This window comes from Sarcophilus harrisii, chromosome 2, assembly GCF_902635505.1.
Source record: "Sarcophilus harrisii chromosome 2, mSarHar1.11, whole genome shotgun sequence".
NCBI lineage: Eukaryota > Metazoa > Chordata > Mammalia > Dasyuromorphia > Dasyuridae > Sarcophilus > Sarcophilus harrisii.
The window spans coordinates 57,483,832-57,509,506 of NC_045427.1; the positions used below are offsets into that span (position 1 = coordinate 57,483,832).

The 25,675-nt window shown below is 34.0% G+C and overlaps 1 protein-coding gene across 6 annotated transcripts in view; it reads right to left on the reverse strand.

The window, feature by feature from the left end:
* CBFB (core-binding factor subunit beta) overlaps positions 1 to 25,675 on the reverse strand; it is a 90,007-nt gene that overhangs the window by 21,979 nt on the left and 42,353 nt on the right. For 2 of the 6 annotated variants that reach the window (XM_031950314.1, XM_031950316.1), the window contains exons 4-5: positions 22,917 to 23,033; positions 15,689 to 15,784 (exon numbers count right to left, since the gene is read on the reverse strand). In XM_031950314.1, the coding sequence (XP_031806174.1) occupies positions 15,689 to 15,784; positions 22,917 to 23,033 (213 nt within the window). Of the gene's footprint in view, positions 1 to 14,944; positions 15,271 to 15,657; positions 15,785 to 22,916; positions 23,034 to 25,675 lie in introns of those variants that run through there. The other 4 variants (XM_031950317.1, XM_031950312.1, XM_031950315.1 and 1 more) reach the window with 3 other exon arrangements.

A 25,675-nucleotide genomic window follows, 5' to 3' on the forward strand; every position in this document is an offset into this window, starting at 1 on the left:
AAATTAAATACAAACTCCCAACATGTATGTATGTGTGTGTGTATATATACATATATATTTGTTAATTATGTAAAAATATATGGTTCAGAGTTCATTTTATTTCAATACTTTATTTGAGTAGTTCTCATAGCTGATAAATTTTCATCTTTGTGAAGACCGTGTTAGCACCCTGGATACTTTAAAATCAGCCGGAATCAGGATAAGCTAAAGAACTTGATTTTTATTCTTTATCAAAGGGAGAGGAGAGCTTGCTGACAGGAATCTCCTCTTTCTTCTCCCACTCCGGCTAGTCCTACTCTACCCTCTAAATCCTCCTCAATCTCTCTATCCACCAACAGATCAAACCTGCACAGAGTAGCGGGCAGGGCCATTCTTTCTCCAAGCATATGCTAATAGAGTATTGTCCAATTGGTAATTAGCCTTAAGTGCTGGACCTCAGTGCATCAACTCAGTTTCAGCCCATTACACATCTTTCCTTAATAAGTCACTTCTTCTTAGAATTAATAGGAAGGTTAAGGTAACTTGATGGCAGTGGATAGAGCACTTAGTTTGGAATCAGGAAGACTTACCCTCCCAAGTTCAAATCCAGCCTTATATACTAATTAGCAATGTGACCCAGGGCAAGCCACTTAACCTGTTTGCCTCACTTTCTTCATCTGAAAAATAAGCTTGAGAAGAAATGGGAAACCACTCTGGAATCTTTGTCAAGAAAACCCCCAAATGATGTCATGAAGAGTTGAACATGATTGAATTCATAGAAAACAAAATCTGAAGGTGTTAAATTTACACACACATGTATATTAACAAATAGTTATAGCCACAGAAATTCTTCATTTGGAAGATTTTAATGTTAGAAAATTCTGTTTTCAAGTTTAAGTTGTATAGATATGAGGATCATTTTAGGTAACGTGCTTATATCATTTTAGGCAACAAATCATATTAGTTATAAAAAAATTTCCATGTACCTGCTTAGAAAGTGTTCTTGCCAAAATACAAAATTCCTTTGAAAAACAGTTAGTTTTTCATTTTTTGTTAAACTGTTACCTTTGTTTGATACACAAGATATATATAAGGAAGTAATACAAAATGTTTAGTCATTCCCTAATGGATATTAATTGTTTTCCAAAAAAGAGGTCCAAATCCTTAATAAAAGAATGAAAATGAAAACAATATTGAGCTCTACTTCATACTCAGAAAACTGCAAAAATTATAAAATAAAATACTAGTGAAGATCAAAAATGCGGAAAGACAGAAACTGTATATGCACTGTTGGTAGAATTGTGAAGTAGTCTAATCATTGTGAAAAGCAATTTGGAAGTAACTAAAATGTTCATGAGGCAGTTGGTAGCTCAGTGGATATAACGCTGGGTCTAAGGTTAGGAAACCCAGAATCTAAATCCTGCTTCACAAACTTACTAGCTGTGTGATTCTGGGCAAGTCACTTAATTCCTGATTGTCTGATAAAAGGAGCCACTGGAGAAGGAAATGACAAACCACACTAGTATCTTTGCCAAGAAAACCTAATAGACAGCTATGGTCCCATAGGATCAAGAGGAGCTGGACACTACTGAACAAGAACAAGAACAAATGTTTAGACTCTGTGAAGTAGTGAGTGATCTCATCTCTGTTAATTTGGACAATCTATATTTTTGTAAGTATTCATCCAGTTCACTTAGATTATCAGATTTATTGTCATACAGTTGGGCAAAATAGCTCCTAATTATTGTTTTAATTTCCTCTTCATTGGTGCAAAGTTCACCCTTTTCATTTTTGATATTGGCAATTTGATTTTCTTCTTTCCTTTTTCTAATCAAATTAACTAAAAGTTATCTATTTTGTTGTTTTTTCCCCATAAAACCAACTTATTTTCATTTATTAGTTCAATCACTTTCTTACTTTCAATTTTATTAACCTCCCCTTTAATTTTTAGGATTTCAAATTTGGTATTTAATTGGGGGCTTTTAGTTTGTTCTTTTCCTAGCTTTCTTAGTTACATGTTCATTCTCTTTCTTTCTCTATTTTATTCAAGTTAGCATCTAGAGATATAAAATTTCCCCTAAAAACTACTTTGGCTACATCCCACTAATTTAGGGATGTTGTCTCATTACTGTCATTGTCTTGGGTGAAATTATCGATTGTTTCTATAAATGTGTTGTTTCACTCATTCTTTAGGATTCCGTTATTCAGTTTCCAATTAATTTTTGGTCTATCTTTTTCTGGTTCTTTATTACATGCAACTTTTTATTGCATCCTGATCTGAAAAAGATGCATTTACTATTTCTGCCTTTCTGCGTTTGATTTTAAGTTTTTTATGCCCTAATACATTATCAATTTTTGTGTAGGTTCCATGTACTACTGAGAAAAAAGTATATTCCTTTCTGTCCCCATTCAATTTTCTCCAAAAGTCTATCATATCTAACTTTTCTAAAATTCTATTTACCTCTTTAACTTCTTTCTTGTTTATTTTATGATTCACTTTATCTAGTTCTGATAAAGGAAGGTTAAGACCCCCCAGTATTATAATTTTGCTGTCTATTTCTTCTTGCAGCTTTCTTAACTTCTATAGGAATTTGGATGCCATATCACTTGGTGCATATATGTTTAGTGTTGATATTCATTATCTGTGGCAATCTTTAGCAAAATGTAGTTTCCTTCCTTATTTCTTTTAATTAAATCTATTTTTGCCTTTGCTTGATCTGAGATTAGGATCACTACCCCTGTTTATTTTTTTTTAAACTTCAGCTGAAGGAAGCATAATAGATTCTTCTCCAGCCTTTTACCTTTGTTCTGTACATATTTCATTCTGATGTAGTGATCTCAGCAAGAGGCATATACTCAAAGAAGGTCAAAGAAACACCAAAATATTTACAGCAGCACTTTTTTGTGAAAACTCCAAATGAACACAAAGAAAATGATTATATAATTGGTGAATGGCCAGACAGATGGAAATTATAATTGTGAAGTCATGATTGTAGGATTATAATGGCTTCCTCTTACCTCCAGGATGAAATATAAACTATAATATTTGGCATACAAAGCCCTTCATAACTCCCACCTGCCCCTCCATCTTTTCAGTCTTCTTACACTTTGTACATACTCTTTGATCCAATGACATCGGTTTCTTGCCATCCTTTGAATAAGAAAATCCATTCCTAACTCAGTGCATTGAGTTAACTGGTCAAATCCCATATCAGACTGTAGAGGGTTAAGAATAAAGAGGAGCCATAAAGTGTAGATGGATTCCACAAAAGGAAGAGATATAAGGTATTAGCTAGTGGAGATGAGTGGATCAAGGGAAGATTTTCTGAGGATGAGGAATTCAAGTTTATGGACAGATGAGAGGCACACAGCAGACAGTGAGAAACTGAAGCTAAATGAGAATGGGGATAATAGAGATGATCTACTGGAAAAGATCAACAGAAGAGAAACACTCATGAATATAGAAGGGTTTGCTTTGGGAAGGAGAAGGGTCATCCTTTCAAGATTGACGGAGTGAAGGAGAATAAAGTGGCAGAAGGAATCTGTATGAGGTAAGATAAGAAAGGGGCAAGTGGAGCTCTTGGAAAATGATCTCATTTCTTTTTCAGTGAAGTATGAGGCAAGGTCAGCTAAGAAGGTAGGCGAAGGGTGAGACATGGGAAATTTGAGGAAAGATAAAAAGGTTTGGAAAAGGTACAGTGGTGACTGGGATGGTGAATCAGTTAGGGAATGTAAAAGAATTGTTTTATTGCTAGGTAATAATTAAAGTTTACCAAGTTTGGCTCTGAAGAGGAGATGAAAAAACCTTTTCTCCCTTCTTTGTGGGTAACTTTATTTTGCATGAAACATGGCATATACTGTCAGATTCAATTGAGGGGTTAGTCATATTCCTTAACTATTTTTTCTACCCGTTTTCTTTTTTGTTACAGGGAAAGGTTCTTTGGATGGAGGAAGATGTATATGTTGGGAAATGGAAGGGTATCTAGAAACAGATCAATAAATACTTTTAAAAATATATACTGAAATGACAGATAAATATGCATATTAAAAAAACCTGCTAGGTAGCATGCTACTGATAGCCAGTTATGCCATTTAAAAGGTCACTAAATTTGACAGGTTTTATAAAAGAAAACTGTATAACAACTTTAAATTCTACAACTTAAAAAATCATTTTGCTATGACACAGCAAACCTTAATGTAGAAAAAATGTTGGCATATGGAATCTTTTGGAGGTTAAGCTTTTCAGATATTTTTTAGGTTAATTTGTTTTGGTAGCACTTGCCAAACAAATACTCTATGGTGAAATATTTGCCTTTATTCCAATATATACTTTAGTTAAGGACTCTGCAAATGTTTTTCAGTGTATTACATACCTTTTCTCGTAACATTTTTTCACATTAAAAAAAAAAAAACAAACTACCTTGTTTCATGAGTTTAGAGATTCAGCTAAATTTGTAGATGCTGAAACCAAGTTGGTAAACCCAAATACAAAAAAATGATTTGTGATTTCCTTGACTGGAAGTTCCAATGAGCAATAAGTCACTCTATTTATTAAATACTTGCTATGTGCCAGGTCCTGAATAAGAAATATATAAAGACAAGAATATATATAAAGATAAGAATGAAACAGATACCTTTGTGAATAGGGACTGTTCAATTTTTTTTTTTTGTTCTTGTAACCTCACTGATCATTGGAGCCACTTGATGATTACATGTCCCATGAACCATTGGAAGTATTTGATCAATAATTGTTGGGTAGATATCCCTTATTGGGACTGGGAAATGATAGATGAAATATGTACAATGAGACATATATTTCTGGACATGGCTGATACTGTATATATCAACTGTTCTTGACATTAGTAGCATGGTTGTGTGTTATAAATAAAGAACAGTTTTTCATATGAATGTCAAAAATATAAGCATCCATTTATTGACTCATTAGCATGTGTGCTTAAATTAAATAGCATTGTGTATTTAAATTAATTTATGTTGATTATATACAAAATAAATACAAGATATTTTTAGGATGGAAGGCATTATAATAGTGTTGGAGAAATTAGTCAAAGTTTCACGTAAAAGGTGATGCTTTATGCAAAATGTGATGCTTTAGCTAAGTCTTAAAGGGAAAAAAGGATGCTAAGAGGCAGAATGAAGAAGGAATAAACTTTTGATGAGGAGGGGACAGCCAGCACATGAACAAGGCTAGGAAGATAGTTCGGGGCAAGATTGTTAAGAAAGGTTTAAGTGCAAAACAGCCAATGAAGTTTACTGAGTAGAAAGAATGACATGGTGAGACCTGTCTTTTAAGAAAATTACCTTGTCATCGGTGGCAGATAGATTGGAGAAGGAGGGGCCAAGGCAGAGAGAATGGATTTTGAAGAGCTTCGGTGAAGGGATTAATATCTACACTGATGTGATCACAGGTGGAATGAAATAAATGTTATGAATGCATTTTGCAAAAAAAAAAAAGTGCTCGAAATTCAAAATGTTTTATAATTTTTATTATACTGAATTTATGGATGAGAAAATTTGGAGGGCATTCAACATTAGATATCATTTAATATTTTTTTCTGAGTGTCCTTGTTCTGTAAATTTAGGTTATCACACATTCAGGTATGTTAAAGGAATTAAAACACCATTTTTATAATCAGAACACAATCTCTGCTAAGTCCTTAGAGAGCCTTCTTTTTAGAATTGCAATGTCTTGAGTAACTTTTGGGGAAAATAGATTTTAATTTTACGTTTTAAACTCTTATAGTAAATTTTGAGTTATCTTTCCAAGTATAAGTGATATCATCTGGCACCAGTCTCACTATACCAAGTAGTTTTAAGGACTTTGCTATCATTTTTACATAAGCACACATCAGAACACACATTGGCTCACTTATACTAATGCTGGTACATACTTGTAAGTACCTCACATTTGAAAATTTGGGTAATTTTTCCATCAAACCTTATAGAGAAAATTAAATTAAAATATCTGATTAGTTACAGATTACAAAGCATAGAAAATCTCCCTGCTGCTTGGGTAACAAGGTAGATCTTATATTAGCATAAACATTCTTTCACAGTAGAATCAATTTATTTAAAGTGTTGATTGGTGTAAAAACCAATTAAAACAAACATGTAAACATATATAATCTCTTTAAAAACAGCTACTGGAATAATTTTATTTTCAGTTGTTCAAACTATCTTTCCTTAAACACAATCAATTGCCCATCATTTCTGGCACTTTCTCTATTTCCCCATTTTCTGGCCCCATACCTCAGTGCAGATTATTTGAAATATTCAACTAGGAATCATTCTTTGGCAGTACTTTACCTATTTGTTATGGTGGGGAAAGTATCTACATAGAGATCTGAAGGATAAGCATGAAACTTTACTGAGGAAAGAAATGTTTAAAGACAGACCCAACTACATGTGATTATTTTCATATGCTGCCCAACAGTGGATGAATGTTTCCAAAGACCAAAGCTGGCGCCCGTTCCTGGGACAGAAGCTGGGTGGTGGAATATTGCAAGGATTTTTTCCCCCATTGAACTACACAATCTGGTCTCCATTAAAGTCATTTCAATTACTAGTGTCTTAAATTCTTTCTAATTTTAAACAGATATTTTAAGTCATGAATTACCTTTTAACACTGAAGAGGCCTATGTCAAAACCTGAAAGTCCAACATCACTAATTATTTTATATTTTAAAAAAGTACCAGTCCCCATTAAACTTTAAAATTATAAGTTCTCCATCTTCTAAGATGAAGCATTCAGGTTTAAGTAGTGACCCTGATACAGTTGACATAATTTAAATTCCATAACCTGACACATAAGAGATGAAATACAGTTTTCAAAAGATTCTAAATTATATGAATTAAATTTATTTTAAGTGCCAAATTACAGTTCCTAAATACTGAACCTTATGATAATATTATCAAAGTTCAAAAACTTAATCATATAAATTAGGAAAATGTAATAGCTAAGATTTTTACTGAACAGAATTAAATTTTTCATATTTTAAATCATCATGTCTACCACGGTATGAGAAAATATTCTTTATACAAAGTTAGTCAGGTTAAAGTGACTACAGACAAATCCAGAAAAGTAAAATAAAACTGGAACCAAAATGAAAATCTCAGACTTGTTAGGAGAGAACAATTTAAGCCTCTATTATTTCAATTAGGGTTAAAGGCAGGGAAGCCTTTATTCTCTTCACAACTAACATCATCACAGAGGAGTTAATTCTTTTGGAAAACTAAGGGGCATTGGGAGCCAAATATGGGTGGAAATGCAGGAGTACACAGAAATAGAACTCCGGGACTTTTTATTCCACTGCTCTGCAAATCATTTTCCCGCATGCCAATGATTTAACAGTAATTTAACCAAGGTTCCCAGAGTAAATCATGTTTATTCCTTCTACTGCAGAAAGTATCCCTTATTTGCCAAGTCAAGCCATTGTTTTCCAATAGGGTAAGTTCATGATATTTCTTAAGAAAGAAAGAAAATTTAACTGCAGAAATTCAGCAGAAAAGCAATACAGATATGGTCTATTTGATACTTAAAGTAAAGGAATTAAATATTTTCCATATTTTGCAAAGAGATAAACTTAAGTTTATGAATTCTAAATGATCTGTCTTGGATGAGTAAAAGCACAGCCAGGCAGGACTAATAGCTGACACAGATACTTTTAGGTTTTTGACATACATGATCTCATTTGATCCTTGCAACAATCCAGAAACACAGGCTATTATTATCATTTCTATTCTGCATGTGGGGTAAAGTGACTTACACAATGTACCTTACAGTCAGTGTCTTTGGCAGAATCTCCATCTTCCTGATTCTAAGCAGGCCCTCTGCCCACTTGCCTAATGAGTTTCCCCAAACACATTAATTTGATCAGTTCAGTTTCTTTTCCCAGTATTTAAGTAATTCTTATCAGGGACATCCCAGACTCTGAGTAGGATTGTTGATTTTAGTATTGCCACTTTGTGTTTCCCTCTAACCAGGCAACAGGGACCACCCACTTAGACCTTATTAAATCTCTTTAGCCTTCTCTTTTACAGGCAAAATAATCCTAGTTTCTCTCACAGGGCTCCTAGGAAGTTATTGTTTATAGTACATCTCTTTGGGTAGTGATTACAAATACCTTTTGAAGCAGAGTGTGGTACAGTAGGAAAGCAAAGAGCCTATAGTCAGGAGACAAGAAGTTCTAGGTTCTATCTCAGGCTCTAGACTGCTTTGAGATCTTTAGAAAAACACTGTCCTCTGGGCCCCAACTTCCTTATCTATAAAATAAAGAGTACAGAGTATATAATCTCTAATGCTTCTTTCAGTATTATGTGTCTACCCATGAAGGCAAATCTTAATTGGAATATTCAAATAAAAAAAAAATTGTACTCCATTTTAATTTTGCTTCCTTCTGGGAAGCAAAAAGGATGAAAGCATAGTAATACATTCAGAATCAGTATTCTGACAAATTGATATGAAAACAAGTTGACATAAAAATTTAACTACACAAAAACATACAACTCTACAACTTCCTCCAACTTTCTACCAAACACACTCCCAGAGTCTGTAAGAGATTCAATTCAGGTTCTGAAATAGCCTAATTTTTACTTTCCTTATCTAAAGTGAAGGGTGTGGAAGTAGAATAAAAAATAATAATCCATTTTAAACAGCATAGTTTATAACTCTTCCCACCTTGCCTTCCCCTCAATGGGATAAAGAGAGGAACTCTTTTCAGGGCTGCTCATCTACACCTGTAGATGCACACCTGTCATGCAACTATCACAATGGCTCCAAGAAGTTGCAGCATGCATAGTGGCCAACCCTGACTAAAATTGTCTTGGCAGACAGGCTATAAAATCAGGTTGAGAGTAACTGACAAATCTCAAATGCTTTGGTGACTTGGTAGGGGAGAGCATGGCAGCGGTGACTCCTGCAAACATGTGAAGACTTTAGCCAATTGAATGCGGGGCATATGTGAGAAAATTTGTCCCAATAGTCAAGAAGGAGGTTGACTCAGGTGCTGTGGAGTAGTTAAAGTCTGGTCAGACACTAAAAACTAGCGTTATCTACTCCACCCTGGGCCACCTCCAATCTTCTTGATTTTTGTCTTGCCACGGGACTTTGAGGACTTTGGAGGAGAAAGTGAGGCTGAGTATTTAATGCAACTGCCTCCCTTAAATTCAAATCATGAACAAGTAAAAATATCATTTTGTTCGACAAAGATCCAATTCAGTTCCAATTGATCAGTGATGGACAGAATCAACTACACCCAGAGAAAGAACACTGGGAAATGAATGAGGACTATTTGCATTTTTGTTTTTCTTCCCAGGTTATTTTTTCCTTCTGAATCCAATTTTTCTTGTGCAAAAAGATAACTGTATGGATCTGCACACATATACTGTATCTAAGATATATTTTAATATGTTTAACATGTATGAGACTGCCTGCCATCTAAGGGAGGGGGTGGAGGGAGGGAAGGGAAAAGTTGGAACAGAAGTGAATGCAAGAGACAATGTTGAAAAATTACCCAGGCATATGTTGTCAATAAAAAGCTATAAAATTTTTTTTTTTAAAAATCATTTTGGGATGTCATTAGTCCTCTTTAAAAATGAAAGATGAACAAAAACCCAGCCCAGAGTAGGTGTTTAAAAAATGTTTACTAAAACAAGTTTATCTGACGAATTTAAGGTATTTTGAAGTGAAAATGATAAAAATTAGCGACTGATTAGATAAAGGATAACTCTTTTTTTTTATAGTAGATTGAATTTTATTAGAACTTCCCTTTTATTATTCTTACTTTAGTTTCTTTTTTTTTATTTAATAGCCTTTTATTTACAGGTTATATGCATGGGTAACTTTACAGCATTAACAATTGCCAAACCTCTTGTTCCAATTTTTTACCTCTTACCCCCCCACCCCCTCCCCCAGATGGCAGGATGACCAGTAGATGTTAAATACATTAAAATATAAATTAGATACACAATAAGTATACATGATCACAACGTTATTTTGCTGTACAAAAAGAATCAGACTCTGAAATATTGTACAATTAGCTTGTGAAGGGAATCAAAAATGTAGGTGGGCATAGATATAGAGATTGGGAATTCGATGTAATGATTTTTAGTCATCTCCCAGAGTTCTTTCTCTGGGCGTAGCTGGTTCAGTTCATTACTGCTCCATTGGAAATGATTTGGTTGATCTCGTTGCTGAGGATGGCCAGGTCCATCAGAACTGGTCATCATATAATATTGTTGTTGAAGTATATAATGATCTCCTGGTTCTGCTCATTTCACTTAGCATCAGTTCGTGTAAGTCTCTCCAGGCCTTTCTGAAATCATCCTGTTGGTCATTTCTTACAGAACAGTAATATTCCATAGTATTCATATACTACAATTTATTCAGCCATTCTCCAACTGATGGGCATCCATTCAGTTTCCAGTTTCTAGCCACTACAAAAAGGGCTGCCACAAACATTCGTGCACATACAGGTCCCTTTCCCTTCTTTATGATCTCTTTGGGATGTAAGCCCAATAGTAACACTGCTGGATCAAAGGGTATGCACAGTTTGATAACTTTTTGAGCATAGTTCCAAACTACTCTCCAAAATGGTTGGATTCATTCACAACTCCACCAACAATGTATCAATGTCCCAGTTTTCCCACATCCCCTCCAACAATCATCATTATTAGATAAAGGATAACTCTTACAAGTTGTGAATCTGAATGACTGGAGGAATGGTGATGCTCTCGGCAGAATTAGGACATCAAGAAAGACAGTTTCTTTTTGGTGATCTCGTCACTGTGTATAGACAGCATTCTTCTGACTGCTTATTTTATTCTCTCAGTCATAAATCTTTCCTAGGTTTCTATGAATTCATCATTAGCTATAATTTCTTGGTACATAATAACATTTCAATGTTCAAATACCACAGTTTATTCAGCCATTTCTAAATGGACTAAGAGGGGGCTTAGGGACAGAAGTGACTCTTAAGTGTTTTCCCTTTCCAAGGAGACCTTAATCACAAATATTATTGTTAAGTCTGAAGGAACAAAGGTTCCTGGGGAATTGGGCTTTTCCTTTGTGAAAAAAGTTGGATGACATAAAATTTGTCCTAGATGCTATATATTTTTAGTCTTGAGTTTTGGCTGAGCTTTTACTTTTTTGGTAGGGACCTATATCCATATGGTATAAATTTAAATTCTCAGAGAAGAGATCTTTGGTGGGTGCTTGAAGAAAGGGAAGATTTTTTTTTTTAAAGAGATACTTTCCCCAAGATCAAACCTAATCTTTTTAAACCTGGAGCTTTGGTTCTAAGTCAGGGATTATACACTGATGAATTCTTGAATAGTGAAGAAAATAAAGCCTTAATTTGAATTTTAAAAATCAATTTTGTAAGTGCTGATGAGTGGATAAATTTGTAGTTCACTTGAAAAGGAACTGGGAGTTTTAGTGGACTCTAAGTTCAATTAGACACAGTGTGATATAGCACTCAAGAAAATTAACATAATCAAGTAGTATACATCAAGAATAACATAATATCTAGGAATAAAAGAGTTATGGTTCTTTTGTATTTTGCCACATTAGACCATATTTGGTGTCCTATGCTGATCTGGGACTCACACTTATTTAGGATGGACATTGATTAACCAGAGCATCTAGAAAAGGGTTACCAGGATGGAAAGAATCTTGAGTTCATGCTGCTTAAGAATCTGCTGAAAGAACGGGGGATGTGCAGCCTAAAGAAAACTTAGAGGGTAATCTGATAGGTATCTTAAATATCTAAAGGGCTAAGTGTTAGAGGAATTAGTTTAGGATCATACATAGATTTAGAGCCATGAGAGACTTTAAGATGTCATCTAATCCAATTCCCTCATTTGGATACTTGGAGCTGAAGCCAAGGAAGGAGAAATAACAAGGACATGGTCACCCAGGGAATTGGTAGAAGAGTCAAGAATTGAATCCATTTTTGAAATCCAAATATGGAGCTTAATGACTTTCTCCCCATAATCCCAAAATACAAACAAGAACAGTTGAATGAAAGTTGCACAGATAATCAATTTAGGCTTGACATAAGGGAAAACTTTCTAGAATTAGCCTATCCAAATGTTTAAAAAAAACCAAACTATTTGAGGTAATGGATTCCTTCTTACTGGAACTTTTCAAACAAAAGTTCTAGGACTATCTGTCAAGTATATTTTCAAAGGGATCCCTCTTCAAATATGGGTAAGATAAGAAAATTTGTGGATTGATTCAAAAGGCCTTTAAAGTTCTTTTCCTCTCAGAGATGCTGATACTTTCTTTTCTTGATTTCCACGATCCATTTCTACTGGTCTAGTTGAATACTCTTTTGTTGATTCCTCATATATTCCTAAATTTCAAATGTAGATGCTCCTTTGTGCTCTCTCCTAGGACTGTTTTAAAAAAACACAACTATATACTTTCTCCTTTGATCAATTATCATCTCTATGCAAATGATTCACAAATACAAATATCCAGCACTATTCTTCCTAATATCCATCCTTGTGTGTGATTTTTTTTTTTTAATCAATTAGGTAAGTGACTTGCCTATGGTCATAGCTAGCAAGTGTCAAGTGTCTAAGGCCAAATTTGAACTCAGATCCTTCTAACTTCAGCACTGGTGCTTTACCCATTGCATCATCTACCTGTTCAATGTTCAATGCTTTCTCACCCAACTGCATCCTAATAATCCCCACTTAGATACCCCATTGCTACTGCAAACTCAAAATATCCAAAGTGAAACTCATAATTTACTTCCCACTAAAAAAGTCTTTGCCACACTTTGCAATACAATTTAAGTAGTCTTCTCTCCGTTCTTAACACAGGACACGCCATTTCTTTCCCTCCCCCATTTATATGTTTATTTTTTTTAAATTTTCAATAGCATTTTGTTTTTTCCAAATATATGAAAAGTTTTCAAAATTTATTTCTGTAAGATTTTGTATTCCAAAATGTTCTCCCTCCCTCTTTTACCTCCCCCTCTGCAAGATAGCAAGCAATAAGATAGAACTTAAATAAAAGGTACTCCATTTCGTGATTCAGTGTCTTTGCAATGATTACCCCTTATGCCTAGAATTCACCCTTTCCTTCAGAGTTCCTTTCTATCTTTTAGATGTAGATGAGGCACCATATTTTACATGAAGCCCTCCCTCTGAAGTTACTCTGGATATATTTGTCTTTATTCACTTAATATTTGTGCTGCCTGTATTGTTATATGTTCCTGGTACACCCTATTTGAATGTAACCTTTGTATAGGAGAAGGGTTATTTCATTCTTTGTGGCTCTAGCCAAGCACCTGGCACAGTGCCTGGTACATAGGAGGTGCTGATTGATTCTATGGAGGACACTGATATCCTTCTAGATACCTAAATTCAGAAATTTGGATTCATTCTTGATTCTTTCCTTTCCTTTTCTTCTCTCATTAAATAACTTGCTAAGACTTGTTGAGTCCACCTCCACTATCCTCTCTTTTCCATTCATATATGGCCACACTCCTATCCAAGTCTTCCTTATCATTTACTTGGACTATTGGTAACTATCTCTCCTTATTGATCTCATTGCTTCAAGAATCACTTATCAATAATTGTGTGGTACTTATAACTCTTTTACAACTTTTCCCTTTCCTATCTCTGCAGATTTTACACACACAGATACTGCTCCCCTTGCCAAACTGAAATTCAGACACTCTGGTTTTCTTAATGTTCTAGACATATTCTATTCCATCTTTGGTGTGTGTGTGTGTGTGTGTGTGTGTGTGTGTGTGTGTGTGTGTATGTGTGTGTTTTCTTTTAGGGAATCTTCTTCCTCATCTTTGTCTCTGCATTTTTCTCTGGCTTCCTTTAAGACTCAGACAAATGCCACCTTTTACAATGTATATGAAGCTGCCCGTTAGTCTTCTTGACTGCTAGTATCCCCTCTCTCACAACTAACTCATATATTTTTTTAATATGTGTATACCTACTAGAAAAGAAGGACTTGGACAGTAGAGATTGCTTTAACTTTTATTAGCCTAATTCTTGGCACATGATAAGCAGTTAATAAATGCAATAATGATGGACTCATTTCCTATTTTGCCATTCCTCTCCAATAAATCTGCCACATGGCATGGGTCAGATCATGCCATTCCCCTGCTTAAGCATTTTTAGTGGCTCCATACTGCCTCAAAGCAGTGAAAGTTCCTTTCACTTAAAGCTTTTTGCAGTCTGGCTCTAACCTATCAACCATTCATAACCTTGCCTTTCTTAAATTTCTTAGAGCAGTTGTGGCCTTTGTACAAAGGTTTCTCACTGGTGTCACTGATCTAGCTCTCTTCCATAACCTGGCCTTCCCTTCTCCAAGTAGAACAGAAGCTTTCTTAGGACAGGGACGGTTCTGGTTTTAGTTTTGTGTTCCCAGAACCTAGCACAGTACCTGGAATTTAGCATTCAATTCATAATTCAAAGGAAAGTTCACTGTTATAAAAATATGTATTTTTTAAAATGGGGCCAAAATTTCTAAGACTGGAAAATTTTCAGGAAAACATTATGAAGCATTTCTTTTTCCATATCATTTACATTCCACCCACATCTTAGGTACAAAGAGAAGTCGAAATATGAATTTCCTGGGAACTTTCTATATAATATTACATGCCATTTTGATTTATTTGCTTGTCAGTCATAAAAATGATATATGTTTGGCCTAATTTCAAATGCTAGTCATCTAATGCATTTTAAACACACATCTACCTTATTTATGCAACAAAAATAATTTTTTTTTTTTGGCAAGGCAATTGGGGTTGACTTGCTTAGGGTCACAAAGCTGATAAATATCAAGTGTCCGAGGAAATGTATTTTTGTTAAAATTTATATAAATGAAATTTAAATGTAACAGAAGAAATCAATTTTTATGTAAATTGAGAAATTTTTTGGTAAAATAAATTGTCATTCTTTATATATCTTGTAAAAGTAAATTTTCATGTGTAGAATTTTCATAAAAATAGTTACAAATGTATCTGACAAACAAAATACAAAGAGGTGGTCAACAAATCTATTTTCTCAGAATCTAAGCACTAAACATTCCTGGTACAAATTAACAAACAGAATAATATAAATGATTCTGAATGAGTCCTGAAAGATGATCTTGTTCAACTCCCTCAATCACAAAAGATGAAATAGAAGCCACAAGACAGAAGATGACTCGCCCATGGTCTGTGAGGCAGTAAGCAGTAGAGGTCCCTTGAGTGCCAAAGCTTTTTCTCTTTTTACATCACAGGGTTTTCTCCCCTCAAAGTATCTTCAAAAAAACAAAATTAATAGCACCAAGTAACACTGTTGCCCAAAAGTTCCACTCTGGCCTAAAGATATTTTAAGCAGAGGTAACTTTTTCAAATAACTAAAGTAGACATTAAAGCCACAAATCTTGGAGAAGACAGAACATGTGGCAGACAAAGATTTTTACTGACAAAGACAAATAGCAATGAGATAAAGTACTAGTTTTCATATAATACCTTAAATTTGTATAGTTTTTTTCCACTACATCATGCATTCAGGTTCAGGATTCAATTAAATTCAAAACAGGAGTAAAAATAAAAACCCCCAACATAAATCACCAATAAGTCTTTGATGCATCAACCAACAAACATTTCAAACCCACCCTGGGAGTTTGGGGTAAAGTACTAACCAGTTACTGCCAGCAGCTGTGAAACTCTCACCTCCATTTCCTCCCTATGAGACCGGTCTCTGTCTTCAAATTCACGTGTCCTTCTCCGAGCCTCTTCAAAGGCCTGCTGGGCCAAGGCATCCTCCTGCTGTCAGAAAAAGGAATGAAATGAGGAGTCTTCCTACCAATGAATGGTAAATATTAAAAATTTTAAGGACAGGTTTACTTGTTACCACTCCCTTCAATACACAAAATGAAAAACTGCTCTTCTAAATGCCAGTGCTTGTATAAATTAAGTTTTTACTACTTTTAAAAACCATGAATTTTCATGTTTCTATATAATTGGCAGCATGTCAGGAGTGGACTCAGGAGATCTGGGTACAAATATTGTCTCAGTTAACTCCTACTTGTACAATCATATAACCTTTTGTCTTCATAAAATGGAAATAATACTCATGCTACTTACTTCATGGGGTGATCTTGATGATCAGATCTTGTTGATCTTGTCTCACATTTCCGACTGACTACTGGACATCTCAAGCTAGATGTCTGATAGACATCTTAAACTCAACATGTCTAACACTGAACTCCTTTCCCCTTTTCCAAATACTTCCGCTATTACTGTTAGGGGAACCACCATCCTCCCAGGTGTCATAGTCAGCACCTTACTCTTCTCCCAACAGTGATCTGTTGCCAAGGCCTATTAATTTTACCTTCACAATATTTCTTGCATATGATTGCTTCTTTCCCCTGATACCATCAACATTCCACTGCAGGCTCTCATCACTGCACACTTGAACTATTGTTAACAGCCAACTAATTGGGCTCCCTTCTTTAAATGTTTCCCTACTTGAGTTCAACCACTATTCAGCGATCAAAATTATCTTCCTAAAAGGAGGATCTGATCATGTAACACAAGTAACATGATCTAATCATGTTACCACCTACTTTTAATAAAAAACTCCAGTGGCTCCCTAATATTTCTAAAATTCTTTACTGACTTTAAAAGCACTCTGTAATTTGGACCCTTCTTATTTTTTGCAATCTTTTTCCAGCTTACCCACCCCACCTCCATATAACCTAACATTCAGTGATACTGTTCATTTTGCTGTTTTTTTTTTTAATTAAAACTTTTTATTTAACAAAACATACGCATGGGTAATTTTTCAACATTGACCCTTGAAAAACCTTCTGTTCCAGATTTTCTCCTCCTTCCCCCTCTCTTTCCCCTAGATGGCAGATAGTCCAATACATATTAAATATGAAAATATATGTTAAATACAATATATGTATACATATTTATAGTTATCTTGCTGCACAAGAAAAATCGGATCAAGAAGGAAAAAAAAATCTGAGAAAGAAAACAAAATATCTTGCTGATTCTAAACAAGATACTCTATCTTCTAAGTCTGTGCATTTTCTTTTTTTTCCTTAAAATTTTTTCCCCCAATGATATATAACAAACTTTAACATTCAATTTAACAAAATTTTGAATTCCAAATTTTTTCCCTTCATCTTCCTCCCCTTTCCTGAAATGGTAAGCAATTTTACATAGGTTATATATAGACAATAATTTTAAACACATTTCCATATTAGTCATGTTGTGAAAGAAGAAACAGACTAAAAGGAAAGAAAAAACACACACCCAAAATTAAGTGAAAATAGTATGCTTCAATCTGCATTCAGACTTCTTCTGTTCTTTCCCAGATGTTGATACCATTTTCCAACAAGAATCCTTTAGAATTGTCTGGAATCATTGTATTATGGAGAAAAACTAGCTATTAGTGTGTACAGTGTTCTAGTTTCTGCTAATTTCACTTTATATCAGTTCATATAAGTCTTTCTTGGTTTTTCTGAACTGTGCTCATCCTTTCTTACAGCACAATATATTGTAACTCCATTACATATATGCCATAGCTTGCTTGTTCATCCATTCCCCAGGTCAACCCCTCAATTTCCAATGTTTTGCTACCACAAAATGAGCTGCTATAAATAATTTTGTGCATATAGGTCATTTCCCTTTTTTATGATCTCTTTGGGATACAAGTTTATGCATTTTCTTTAAAAAAAAAAAGATCATTTTTACATTATCATAGTTTCCTGTAGTCTTTCTCCCCTACTCCTCCTAGAAAAGCATTTCACACAATACATAATATTTTTTTCAACAAAGATAATTAAAAAATTTTTTTTTAAATTTCGATAAAGAAAATTAAAAAAAATATCAGTCAAACCAATGCACTGACCAAGGCTGAGAGCAAATGCAATGTCACAACACTTGGGGTGGGATGGAAATATATCCTCATCTATTCTACTGAGTTATGCTTATTTTTGAGTAATTTTCCTTTATGATTCACTTTTGTTTTTGTGTTTTTATTGTGCCTTCCATTTTCATTACTGTAGTCATTGGATGTATTGTCTTCTTGGCTTTACTGACTTCACTCTATCAGTTCACACAAATCTTCTCCTGCTTCTCTTTGTCAAAATTTGTCACTTCTTACAAATGCACAGTCATGGAACATTGTACTCATGTCATAATTTGTTTAGCCATTTTCCAACTGGTGGGCATCTATTCTGTTTCCAATTATTTTGCCATCACAAAAAGTGTACCTATAAATCTTTTGATGTCTAAAACACTTTTTCTTATCAATGGTCCCCTTTTGTGCTTTAGTAATGGAAACAAAGGGTATTTGGACATTTTAGTCACTTTATGTGCATAATTCCAAATGTTCTCACTGATTCACCAACAAAATACTAGTATGCCTATCGTCTCTAACATTATTTCCATCTTTTGTTATCTTTGCCAATTTACAAAGTGTGAAATTATACTGAGTTTCACTTCTAATGATTTTGAGTATTCTTTCATGTGGTACTTAATAGTTTGCAATTCTTCATTTGAGAATTCTTTGTTCATATTCTTTGACCATTTATCTATTGGAAAATGGCTTTTGGTTTCATATATGTTACTTGTTTATATATATCCTGGATACCAAATCAAATTTTTTTTGCACTTGACAGTTTCCCTTCTAGATCTATTAATTCTTTTTGTTCAGAAGCTTTTTAGTTTCATATAACTGAAGTTATCTATCTAATCTTTTATAACTGCTTCTATTCCTAGTTTGATTAAGAATGTATTTCTTATCCATAGTTGCAAGAGCTGCTTCTTTTCTGATTTTTAAAATGTATGTTCTTTAATAATAAGGTCATATATCCATATAGAATCTATAGTAAAATACATATAAGCCAAATTTCTCAAGTCTCTGCATTTTTACAGGTTGTCCCCCATATCTGGAATTATATCACTTGTCACCTGTGTTACATGTGGCTCTCCTGAAGTCTTAGCTAAAATTCCACCTATGCAAGAGGCTGGTCCTTATATATTTTAATGCTAATGCCTTTGCCCCTAAGATTTTCTTCAGTATATCTTGATATCTTGTATCTGTCTTGTTTGAACAGTTTTTGTCTCCTCCATGCGTTTATCCCCCTGCCTAGCATAAAGCAGGTGTTAAATGCACAGACTTAGAAGATAAGAGTATCTTGTTTAGAATCAGCAAGATATTTTGTTTTCTTTCTCAGATTTTTTTTTTCCTTCTTGATCCGATTTTTCTTGTGCAGCAAGATAACTATATAAATATGTATACATATATTGTATTTAACATATATTTTCATATTTAATATGTATTGGACTATCTGCCATCTAGGGGAAAGAGAGGGGGAAGGAGGGGAAAATCTGGAACAGAAGGTTTTTCAAGGGTCAATGTTGAAAAATTACCCATGCGTATGTTTTGTTAAATAAAAAGGTTATATGGAGGTGGGGTGGGTAAGCTGGAAAAAGATTGCAAAAAATAAATTTTGCTATTTCCTGATCCCTTCCATGTCTGGGACAAAACAGTTATACCATAAATGTTTATATTGCATAATTAGTGGCTTTGGGTTATTGCCTTAATTTATCTGATCATTCTTGTTTGATACTTTAAGTGTCGTCCTCCTAAGGAATGACATAAATGCTGGGGTTTTTAAAAATATAATTTCTTTGGCTTGTAATGAAGAATGAGCCTTAGGAATTTTAAATGACTTATATATCCACATTTTCTTATAACTTCAAATTTTAAGGACTCACCTTTGAAATCAAAGAATTATATGAGAAAACAAAAGGATAAGCTGTCCACCAATTTGGAACTATGCTCAAAAAGTTATCAAACTGTGCATACCCTTTGATCCAGCAGTGTTTCTACTGGGCTTATACCCCAAAGAGATACTAAAGAAGGGAAAGGGACCTGTATGTGCCAAAATGTTTGTGGCAGCCCAGTTTGTAGTGGCTAGAAGCTGGAAAATGAATGGATGCCCATCAATTGGAGAATGGTTGAGTAAATTGTGGTATATGAATGTTATGGAATATTATTGTTCTGTAAGAAACGACCAGCAGGATGAATACAGAGAGGATTGGCGAGACTTACATGAACTGATGCTGAGTGAAATGAGCAGAACCAGGAGATCATTATATACCTCAACAACAATACTGTATGAGGATATATTCTGATGGAAGTGGATTTCTTCAACAAAGAGAAGATCTAACTCAGTTTCAATTGATCAAGGATGGACAGAAGCAGCTACAACCAAAGAAAGAACACTAGGAAATGAATGTAAACTGCTTGCATTTTTGTTCTTCTTCCCCAGTTATTTAGACCTTCTAAATCCAATTCTCTCTGAGCAACAAGAGAACTGTTCGGTTCTGCACACACATATTGTATCTAAGATCTACTATAACCTATTTAACATGTATAGGACTGCTTACCATCTGGGGGAGGGGGTGGAGAGAGGGAAGGGAAAAATCGGAACAGAAGTGAGTGCAAGGGATAATGTTGTAAAAAAAATTACCCTGGCATGGGTTCTGTCAAAATTATCAAAGCAAATAAATAAATAAATAAAAATAAATTAAAAAAAAAAAAGAAAAAAAAAAGGATAAGCTGTCCACATAACAGAAATGGCAGATAACTGTCAGACAATAAGTGATAATGGACTCAGCACATGACAAATTTTTGGAAGGGCACAGATAGACATGAATCACACAGTATGGGCAGACATGAATGGTTTTATTTTACATAGTTAGAGAGCCTACTGATTCACATCTAGCACAGCTCCATTTCAATATGGAGTAAATCTTGGAAATACTCTGAGCTGTGCTTAGGCTCTGATGATCAATGAAACACTTTTCCTCGTTGATGTTAGTTATTACATGCATGAGGGGATAAAAACTTCTTTAGGGAAGGCATTCTTTCCATCTAAATTTTGCTATTTCCTGATCCCTACCATGTCTGGGACAAAACAGTTATACCATAAATGTTTATATTGCATAATTAGTGGCTTTGGGTTATTGCCTTAATTTATCTGATCATTCTTGTTTGATACTTAAGTGTCGTCCTTCTAAGGAATGACATAAATGCTGGGGTTTTTAAAAATATAATTAAAAATTTGAACTACATTTTCTATAGCTACATAAAGTGTTATGTCTTTAAATTCATGACTAACAAATCACAAAGAACAATTATTGTGTATTCTTTTTGAAAGTATGAAGATGTGTTTAATTATTCTTGTGAAAATATTAGATAGAAAGATAAAACCTTAAGGAATTCATCATTAATTTTTTAAAAATAGTTTTATATTTTGATAGGAAATTTTTCACATGGAGAATAGTTTTGAGGCAGATGCAGAAGACATAAAAATATTAAATTAAGCCCATTTTTATTTTTATGTTCCTTTTAAGATTACAAAGCAAATATGCAGAGTCAGATTAGAACTAATAAGGTCTGAAAACCTTCAATGTTTATTTTATTTTTAAAAAATATTTTATCTGTTTTAGTCAAGATTTGCCTTTTCCCACTCCCACTTGAATCCCTCATGTCCAAAATAGAAAAGAAGGGGAAAAAATTACAAAGATGTACAGTCAATTAAAACAAATTTCCATTGTTCATGTTCCCATCTTGCCTCCCTACTCCCCAAATGGTTTCATTCTACATTATGAGTCCTGTTTATCAGGAGATATTAAGTTTCACCTTTAATTAGTCTTCTAAAAATCTGTTAGTCATTAAGAGTGTGGCCTAATAGTATTCCATCACATTTACATATCATAATATATCAGATTTCTATCCCTTACCACCTTAAAAAGTTATAAATATTTTGTATATCTTTTGAGTTTGTTTTGCCTAGGACTCTCCCTTAATCTACTCTTTCTCTAATTTTTCCTTTCCTCTTTTCCTTTTTTCCTCTTCTATCCTTGTTTAGTGAAAGGTATTTCTGTATTAAAGTGTGTGAACATGTGTCTGTATATATGTGTTTTTCCTTATTTTGATCAATTCAGATGAAAATAAAAGCCTTCAATGATTATACCATTGACCATGGCAGAAGTCAAACATCACCACACTTTTATATAATGTTTTAGGATTTTACAAAGTAATATCATAACTACTCATATTTACATAGTACTCCTAAGTTTATAAAGTGCTATCCTTATAATGATTTTGTGAAGAGAGTAGGGCAAATAGTTTGTCTATTTTATAGATAAGGAAATTAAACTGAGGTTCAGAGTGTAGAGAATCACAGATAGTGGGGGAATTCTGGGGGAGGTATAAGACCCTTCAGACCAGAGGGAACCTGCTGACAATGTCTGGTTCGGCTCCCCATGTTCGGCTTGGGATGTCTCACCTTTCCTGAGAAGTCAAGGAGGGCGTAACCACTTGGGTTCTACTTGAAGCAAGGGATACTTACAGTAAAGAGGCACGTACTTATATATCAATAGCAGGGTGCTTATAGTTAGCCCTTGCACAGTATGATGTGATGATATAATGGTTCTATAGTTGGCACTTGCTCAGGATGCTGTGGTGATATAATTATACTAAGGTATTTAGGGGCTGAGAGAACTAGAAATAATTGGACTCCTTCTTTGATCATCCTCATGGGTCTTCTGCTTCATCACTCCTCCACTAAGACCAAAGACTTGGGTTGGCCCTGAGATATTCCAGAGAGCTAGTCTGGATGGTATATTTCGGCACCCCAGTGTGAGGGTTCTAAAAAGCATAGTACATTTTAGCACCCCAATTTGGGGGCTCTACGAAGCACACAGTCAGCAACTATATCAGTACAACAATTCAAATCTGGGCATCTATAAGTAACAGTGTTCTTTCCTATTATACTATCATGCTGAGACTGAAGTCATAAGAGCAAAATTTAAAATAAACAAAACAACAACAATAACCAACTTACTGCTAAGTCTGAAATGACCCTACCTGGGCTCGTTCTTCATCAAATTCCAAGCAACCCATGCCATCCAGTCTCTGTAGATCAATCCAGCCTTTCCAGATGACACAAACACCATTTAGAATCATTGGAGCCTTTAAATATACCTGAAACACAGTTTAACAGAAATCAGCAATGAAAACAGATAAACTCTACCACATATTTAAAGGTCAAAGGAGATTAAGAAAACCTCCATTTTTCTTAGGGATGGAGAGGGGGGAAAAAGATAACAAACAAATCTATAAAGGCTGTGAAATGGTTTATAACCTCAGGTTCTTGACAATTTTCAACCCGGATAATTTTTATCAAGATCTTACTTCTCTTGGTTACAACTTCAACAGTTATCCAATATTAAATAACACATAAGAGTAGGATTATAGTTAAATAGTATTTATTGGCAAACGTTAAACAACTTGTAGCTATTCCACATCTATATGTTACAGATACATCAGTCAAAATCCTTTGAATTAGATTTACATCAAACTATGTGTAGTGTTTCTTTATCACTCCAATTATTAGTACTTTATTCCTCTGCAAATTATTTTGTATTTAACTTGTGCATATTCTATATCTGTTAATGGAAAATAGTTTGCTTGAGGGGCAGAGACTGTTTTTCATTTCTATCATTTCCCTGTTATATCTAACATGATGTCTCTCAATTTAATCAGTTTTTAGATTTTTCCAAGACAATTTTAAAGTCCTTTGTACTTAATGTTAAAAATTAGGATAGAAATAAAGAAAAATTTAATCAATTATTTAATAATTTAGATAAAATAACAATGAACAAAATTTAGTATAATCTCTTATAAAAGGGTAAAATATAAACAGATAAGATCAATTCTTCAGAAACCAAAGAATTGAGCTTTTTTCCTTTATTTCAATTTTGGGGAGGGAAGACAAAAAAAATTCAGTGATATTCAGTATTTAATAAACAGTCAAAATAAAAACAGCTCTCAGAAAATGTTGCAGAATTGGTACAGATATTTTAGCACAACTATCCACACCTAGTACTACTTAAAAAGTCTTTTATACCTCATTGTATTACTGAAGAAAACTTGGGCTCCCTATAGGCTCTGCTTAAATTCTAGCAGAGTCCAAATAAGTTAGAACTACTAAATACCAATACTATGGACAAACTGTGTGTCTAACTGACTATGCCTAGTCAGTCATGGAAATACGTGTTACATTACCAGACTGGCCACCAGAAGATGAATGTTTTCTGTTTTTTAGTGTAGCACATTATTAGGTATGTAAAAATGAGAAACAACACTTACCTCTCTCTTTGTGCTGGTTCCTTTCCACTTACACATTGCCAGTGGCAGAAAAGGTGCTTAAAATACCTAACTACTATTACTGTAAAATGGGAACTAAAATTTAGAATGATTACTCTGAAATCAATAAACAGGTTCGCTAGATTATATGTAAAAAAGGCATAAGTCTGATTAGTTTTAAGGAAATCAACAAAGACTGAAATGAAAAACATTTACTAGTGATCTTAGAAAATCTTCAATTTTCTATACATTTGGATGACATTAAAATTTAATTGTTTTTTTTCTTGAGAAGATACAGTAACCTTTCTCTCTCAACAGACAAATTTTTAATATTGAACCCCTTCAAAAAGCCAGGATTTGGACAGATGTCAAGCTGATAACTTGAAGCCTTCTTAACTTAGTTCAGACTGTAAGAGATTGCACTCCACTACGAGAACCTTTAAGAATCTATGAGTTGGGGCAGTAGCACAGTAAATAGAAAGCACAGACCTTGGAGTCAGGAGGAATTCAATTCAAATCAGGCCTCAGACACTTTCTAGCTATATAACCCTGGACAAGTCACTTAACCCCCAACTGCCTCCAAATAAACAAACAAAAAACTAATAGTTGTCTTTGAGTCCAAATTTCATCACTATAATGATGAAATTTGGATTCAAAGTGTCTCAGATTTATTTTTTTTTTGTTGTAGTGAGGACATTCTATTCATTTATCGTATGATGAATCAACATCTATATTATTCTCCTGACCCAGTTTACTTCAATTACATATGAAAAATATTTTCAAGGCTTCTCTGTATTCTTCATTTCTTTGTTTCTTATGGCACAATAATGCTCCATAGCACTCATGTATTGTGGTTTATTTGGTCATTTCCTAGTTGATGGATATCTACTTTGTTTCCTGTTCTTTACTGTTATAAAAAGTGAGACTATAAATATTTTGGTGTTTATGAGCTCTTCCTTTTTTATTATTTACTCCTTTGGAGTACATTACTTGCAATGGAATTTGAGTCAAATTGTTAGTATAATTCCAAATTGCTTTTCACAATGATTAGTCCAATTCCCAATCTTATCAGCAGTGCAATATGCCAGTCTTTCTACAACCCCTCCAACATAATTCCCAATTTGCTAGATGTGAAGTACTGTTTTAATTTGCATTTTGTTATTATTAGTAGTAATTTGGAGCTATCTTTCCTATTGATTGTTTACCATTTGCAAATCTTCTTTTGTGAACTACTTGTTGCTATCATTTGACCACTTATTGAATAGAGAATGTCTTTATCCTAAATGTTTTTTATTAATCCTTATAAAAATCTTGAATATCAGGCCTTTTCTAAGATATTGACTACAAAGATGTTTTCCCCAAATTATAACATCTCTAATATTCCAACAATATTTTAGTTGCTTTAATTTGTTCACACAAAAATGGTTTTTTAATGTCACGTAACTGAAGTTTTCTAAATTGCTTTTTGTGATCTCCTC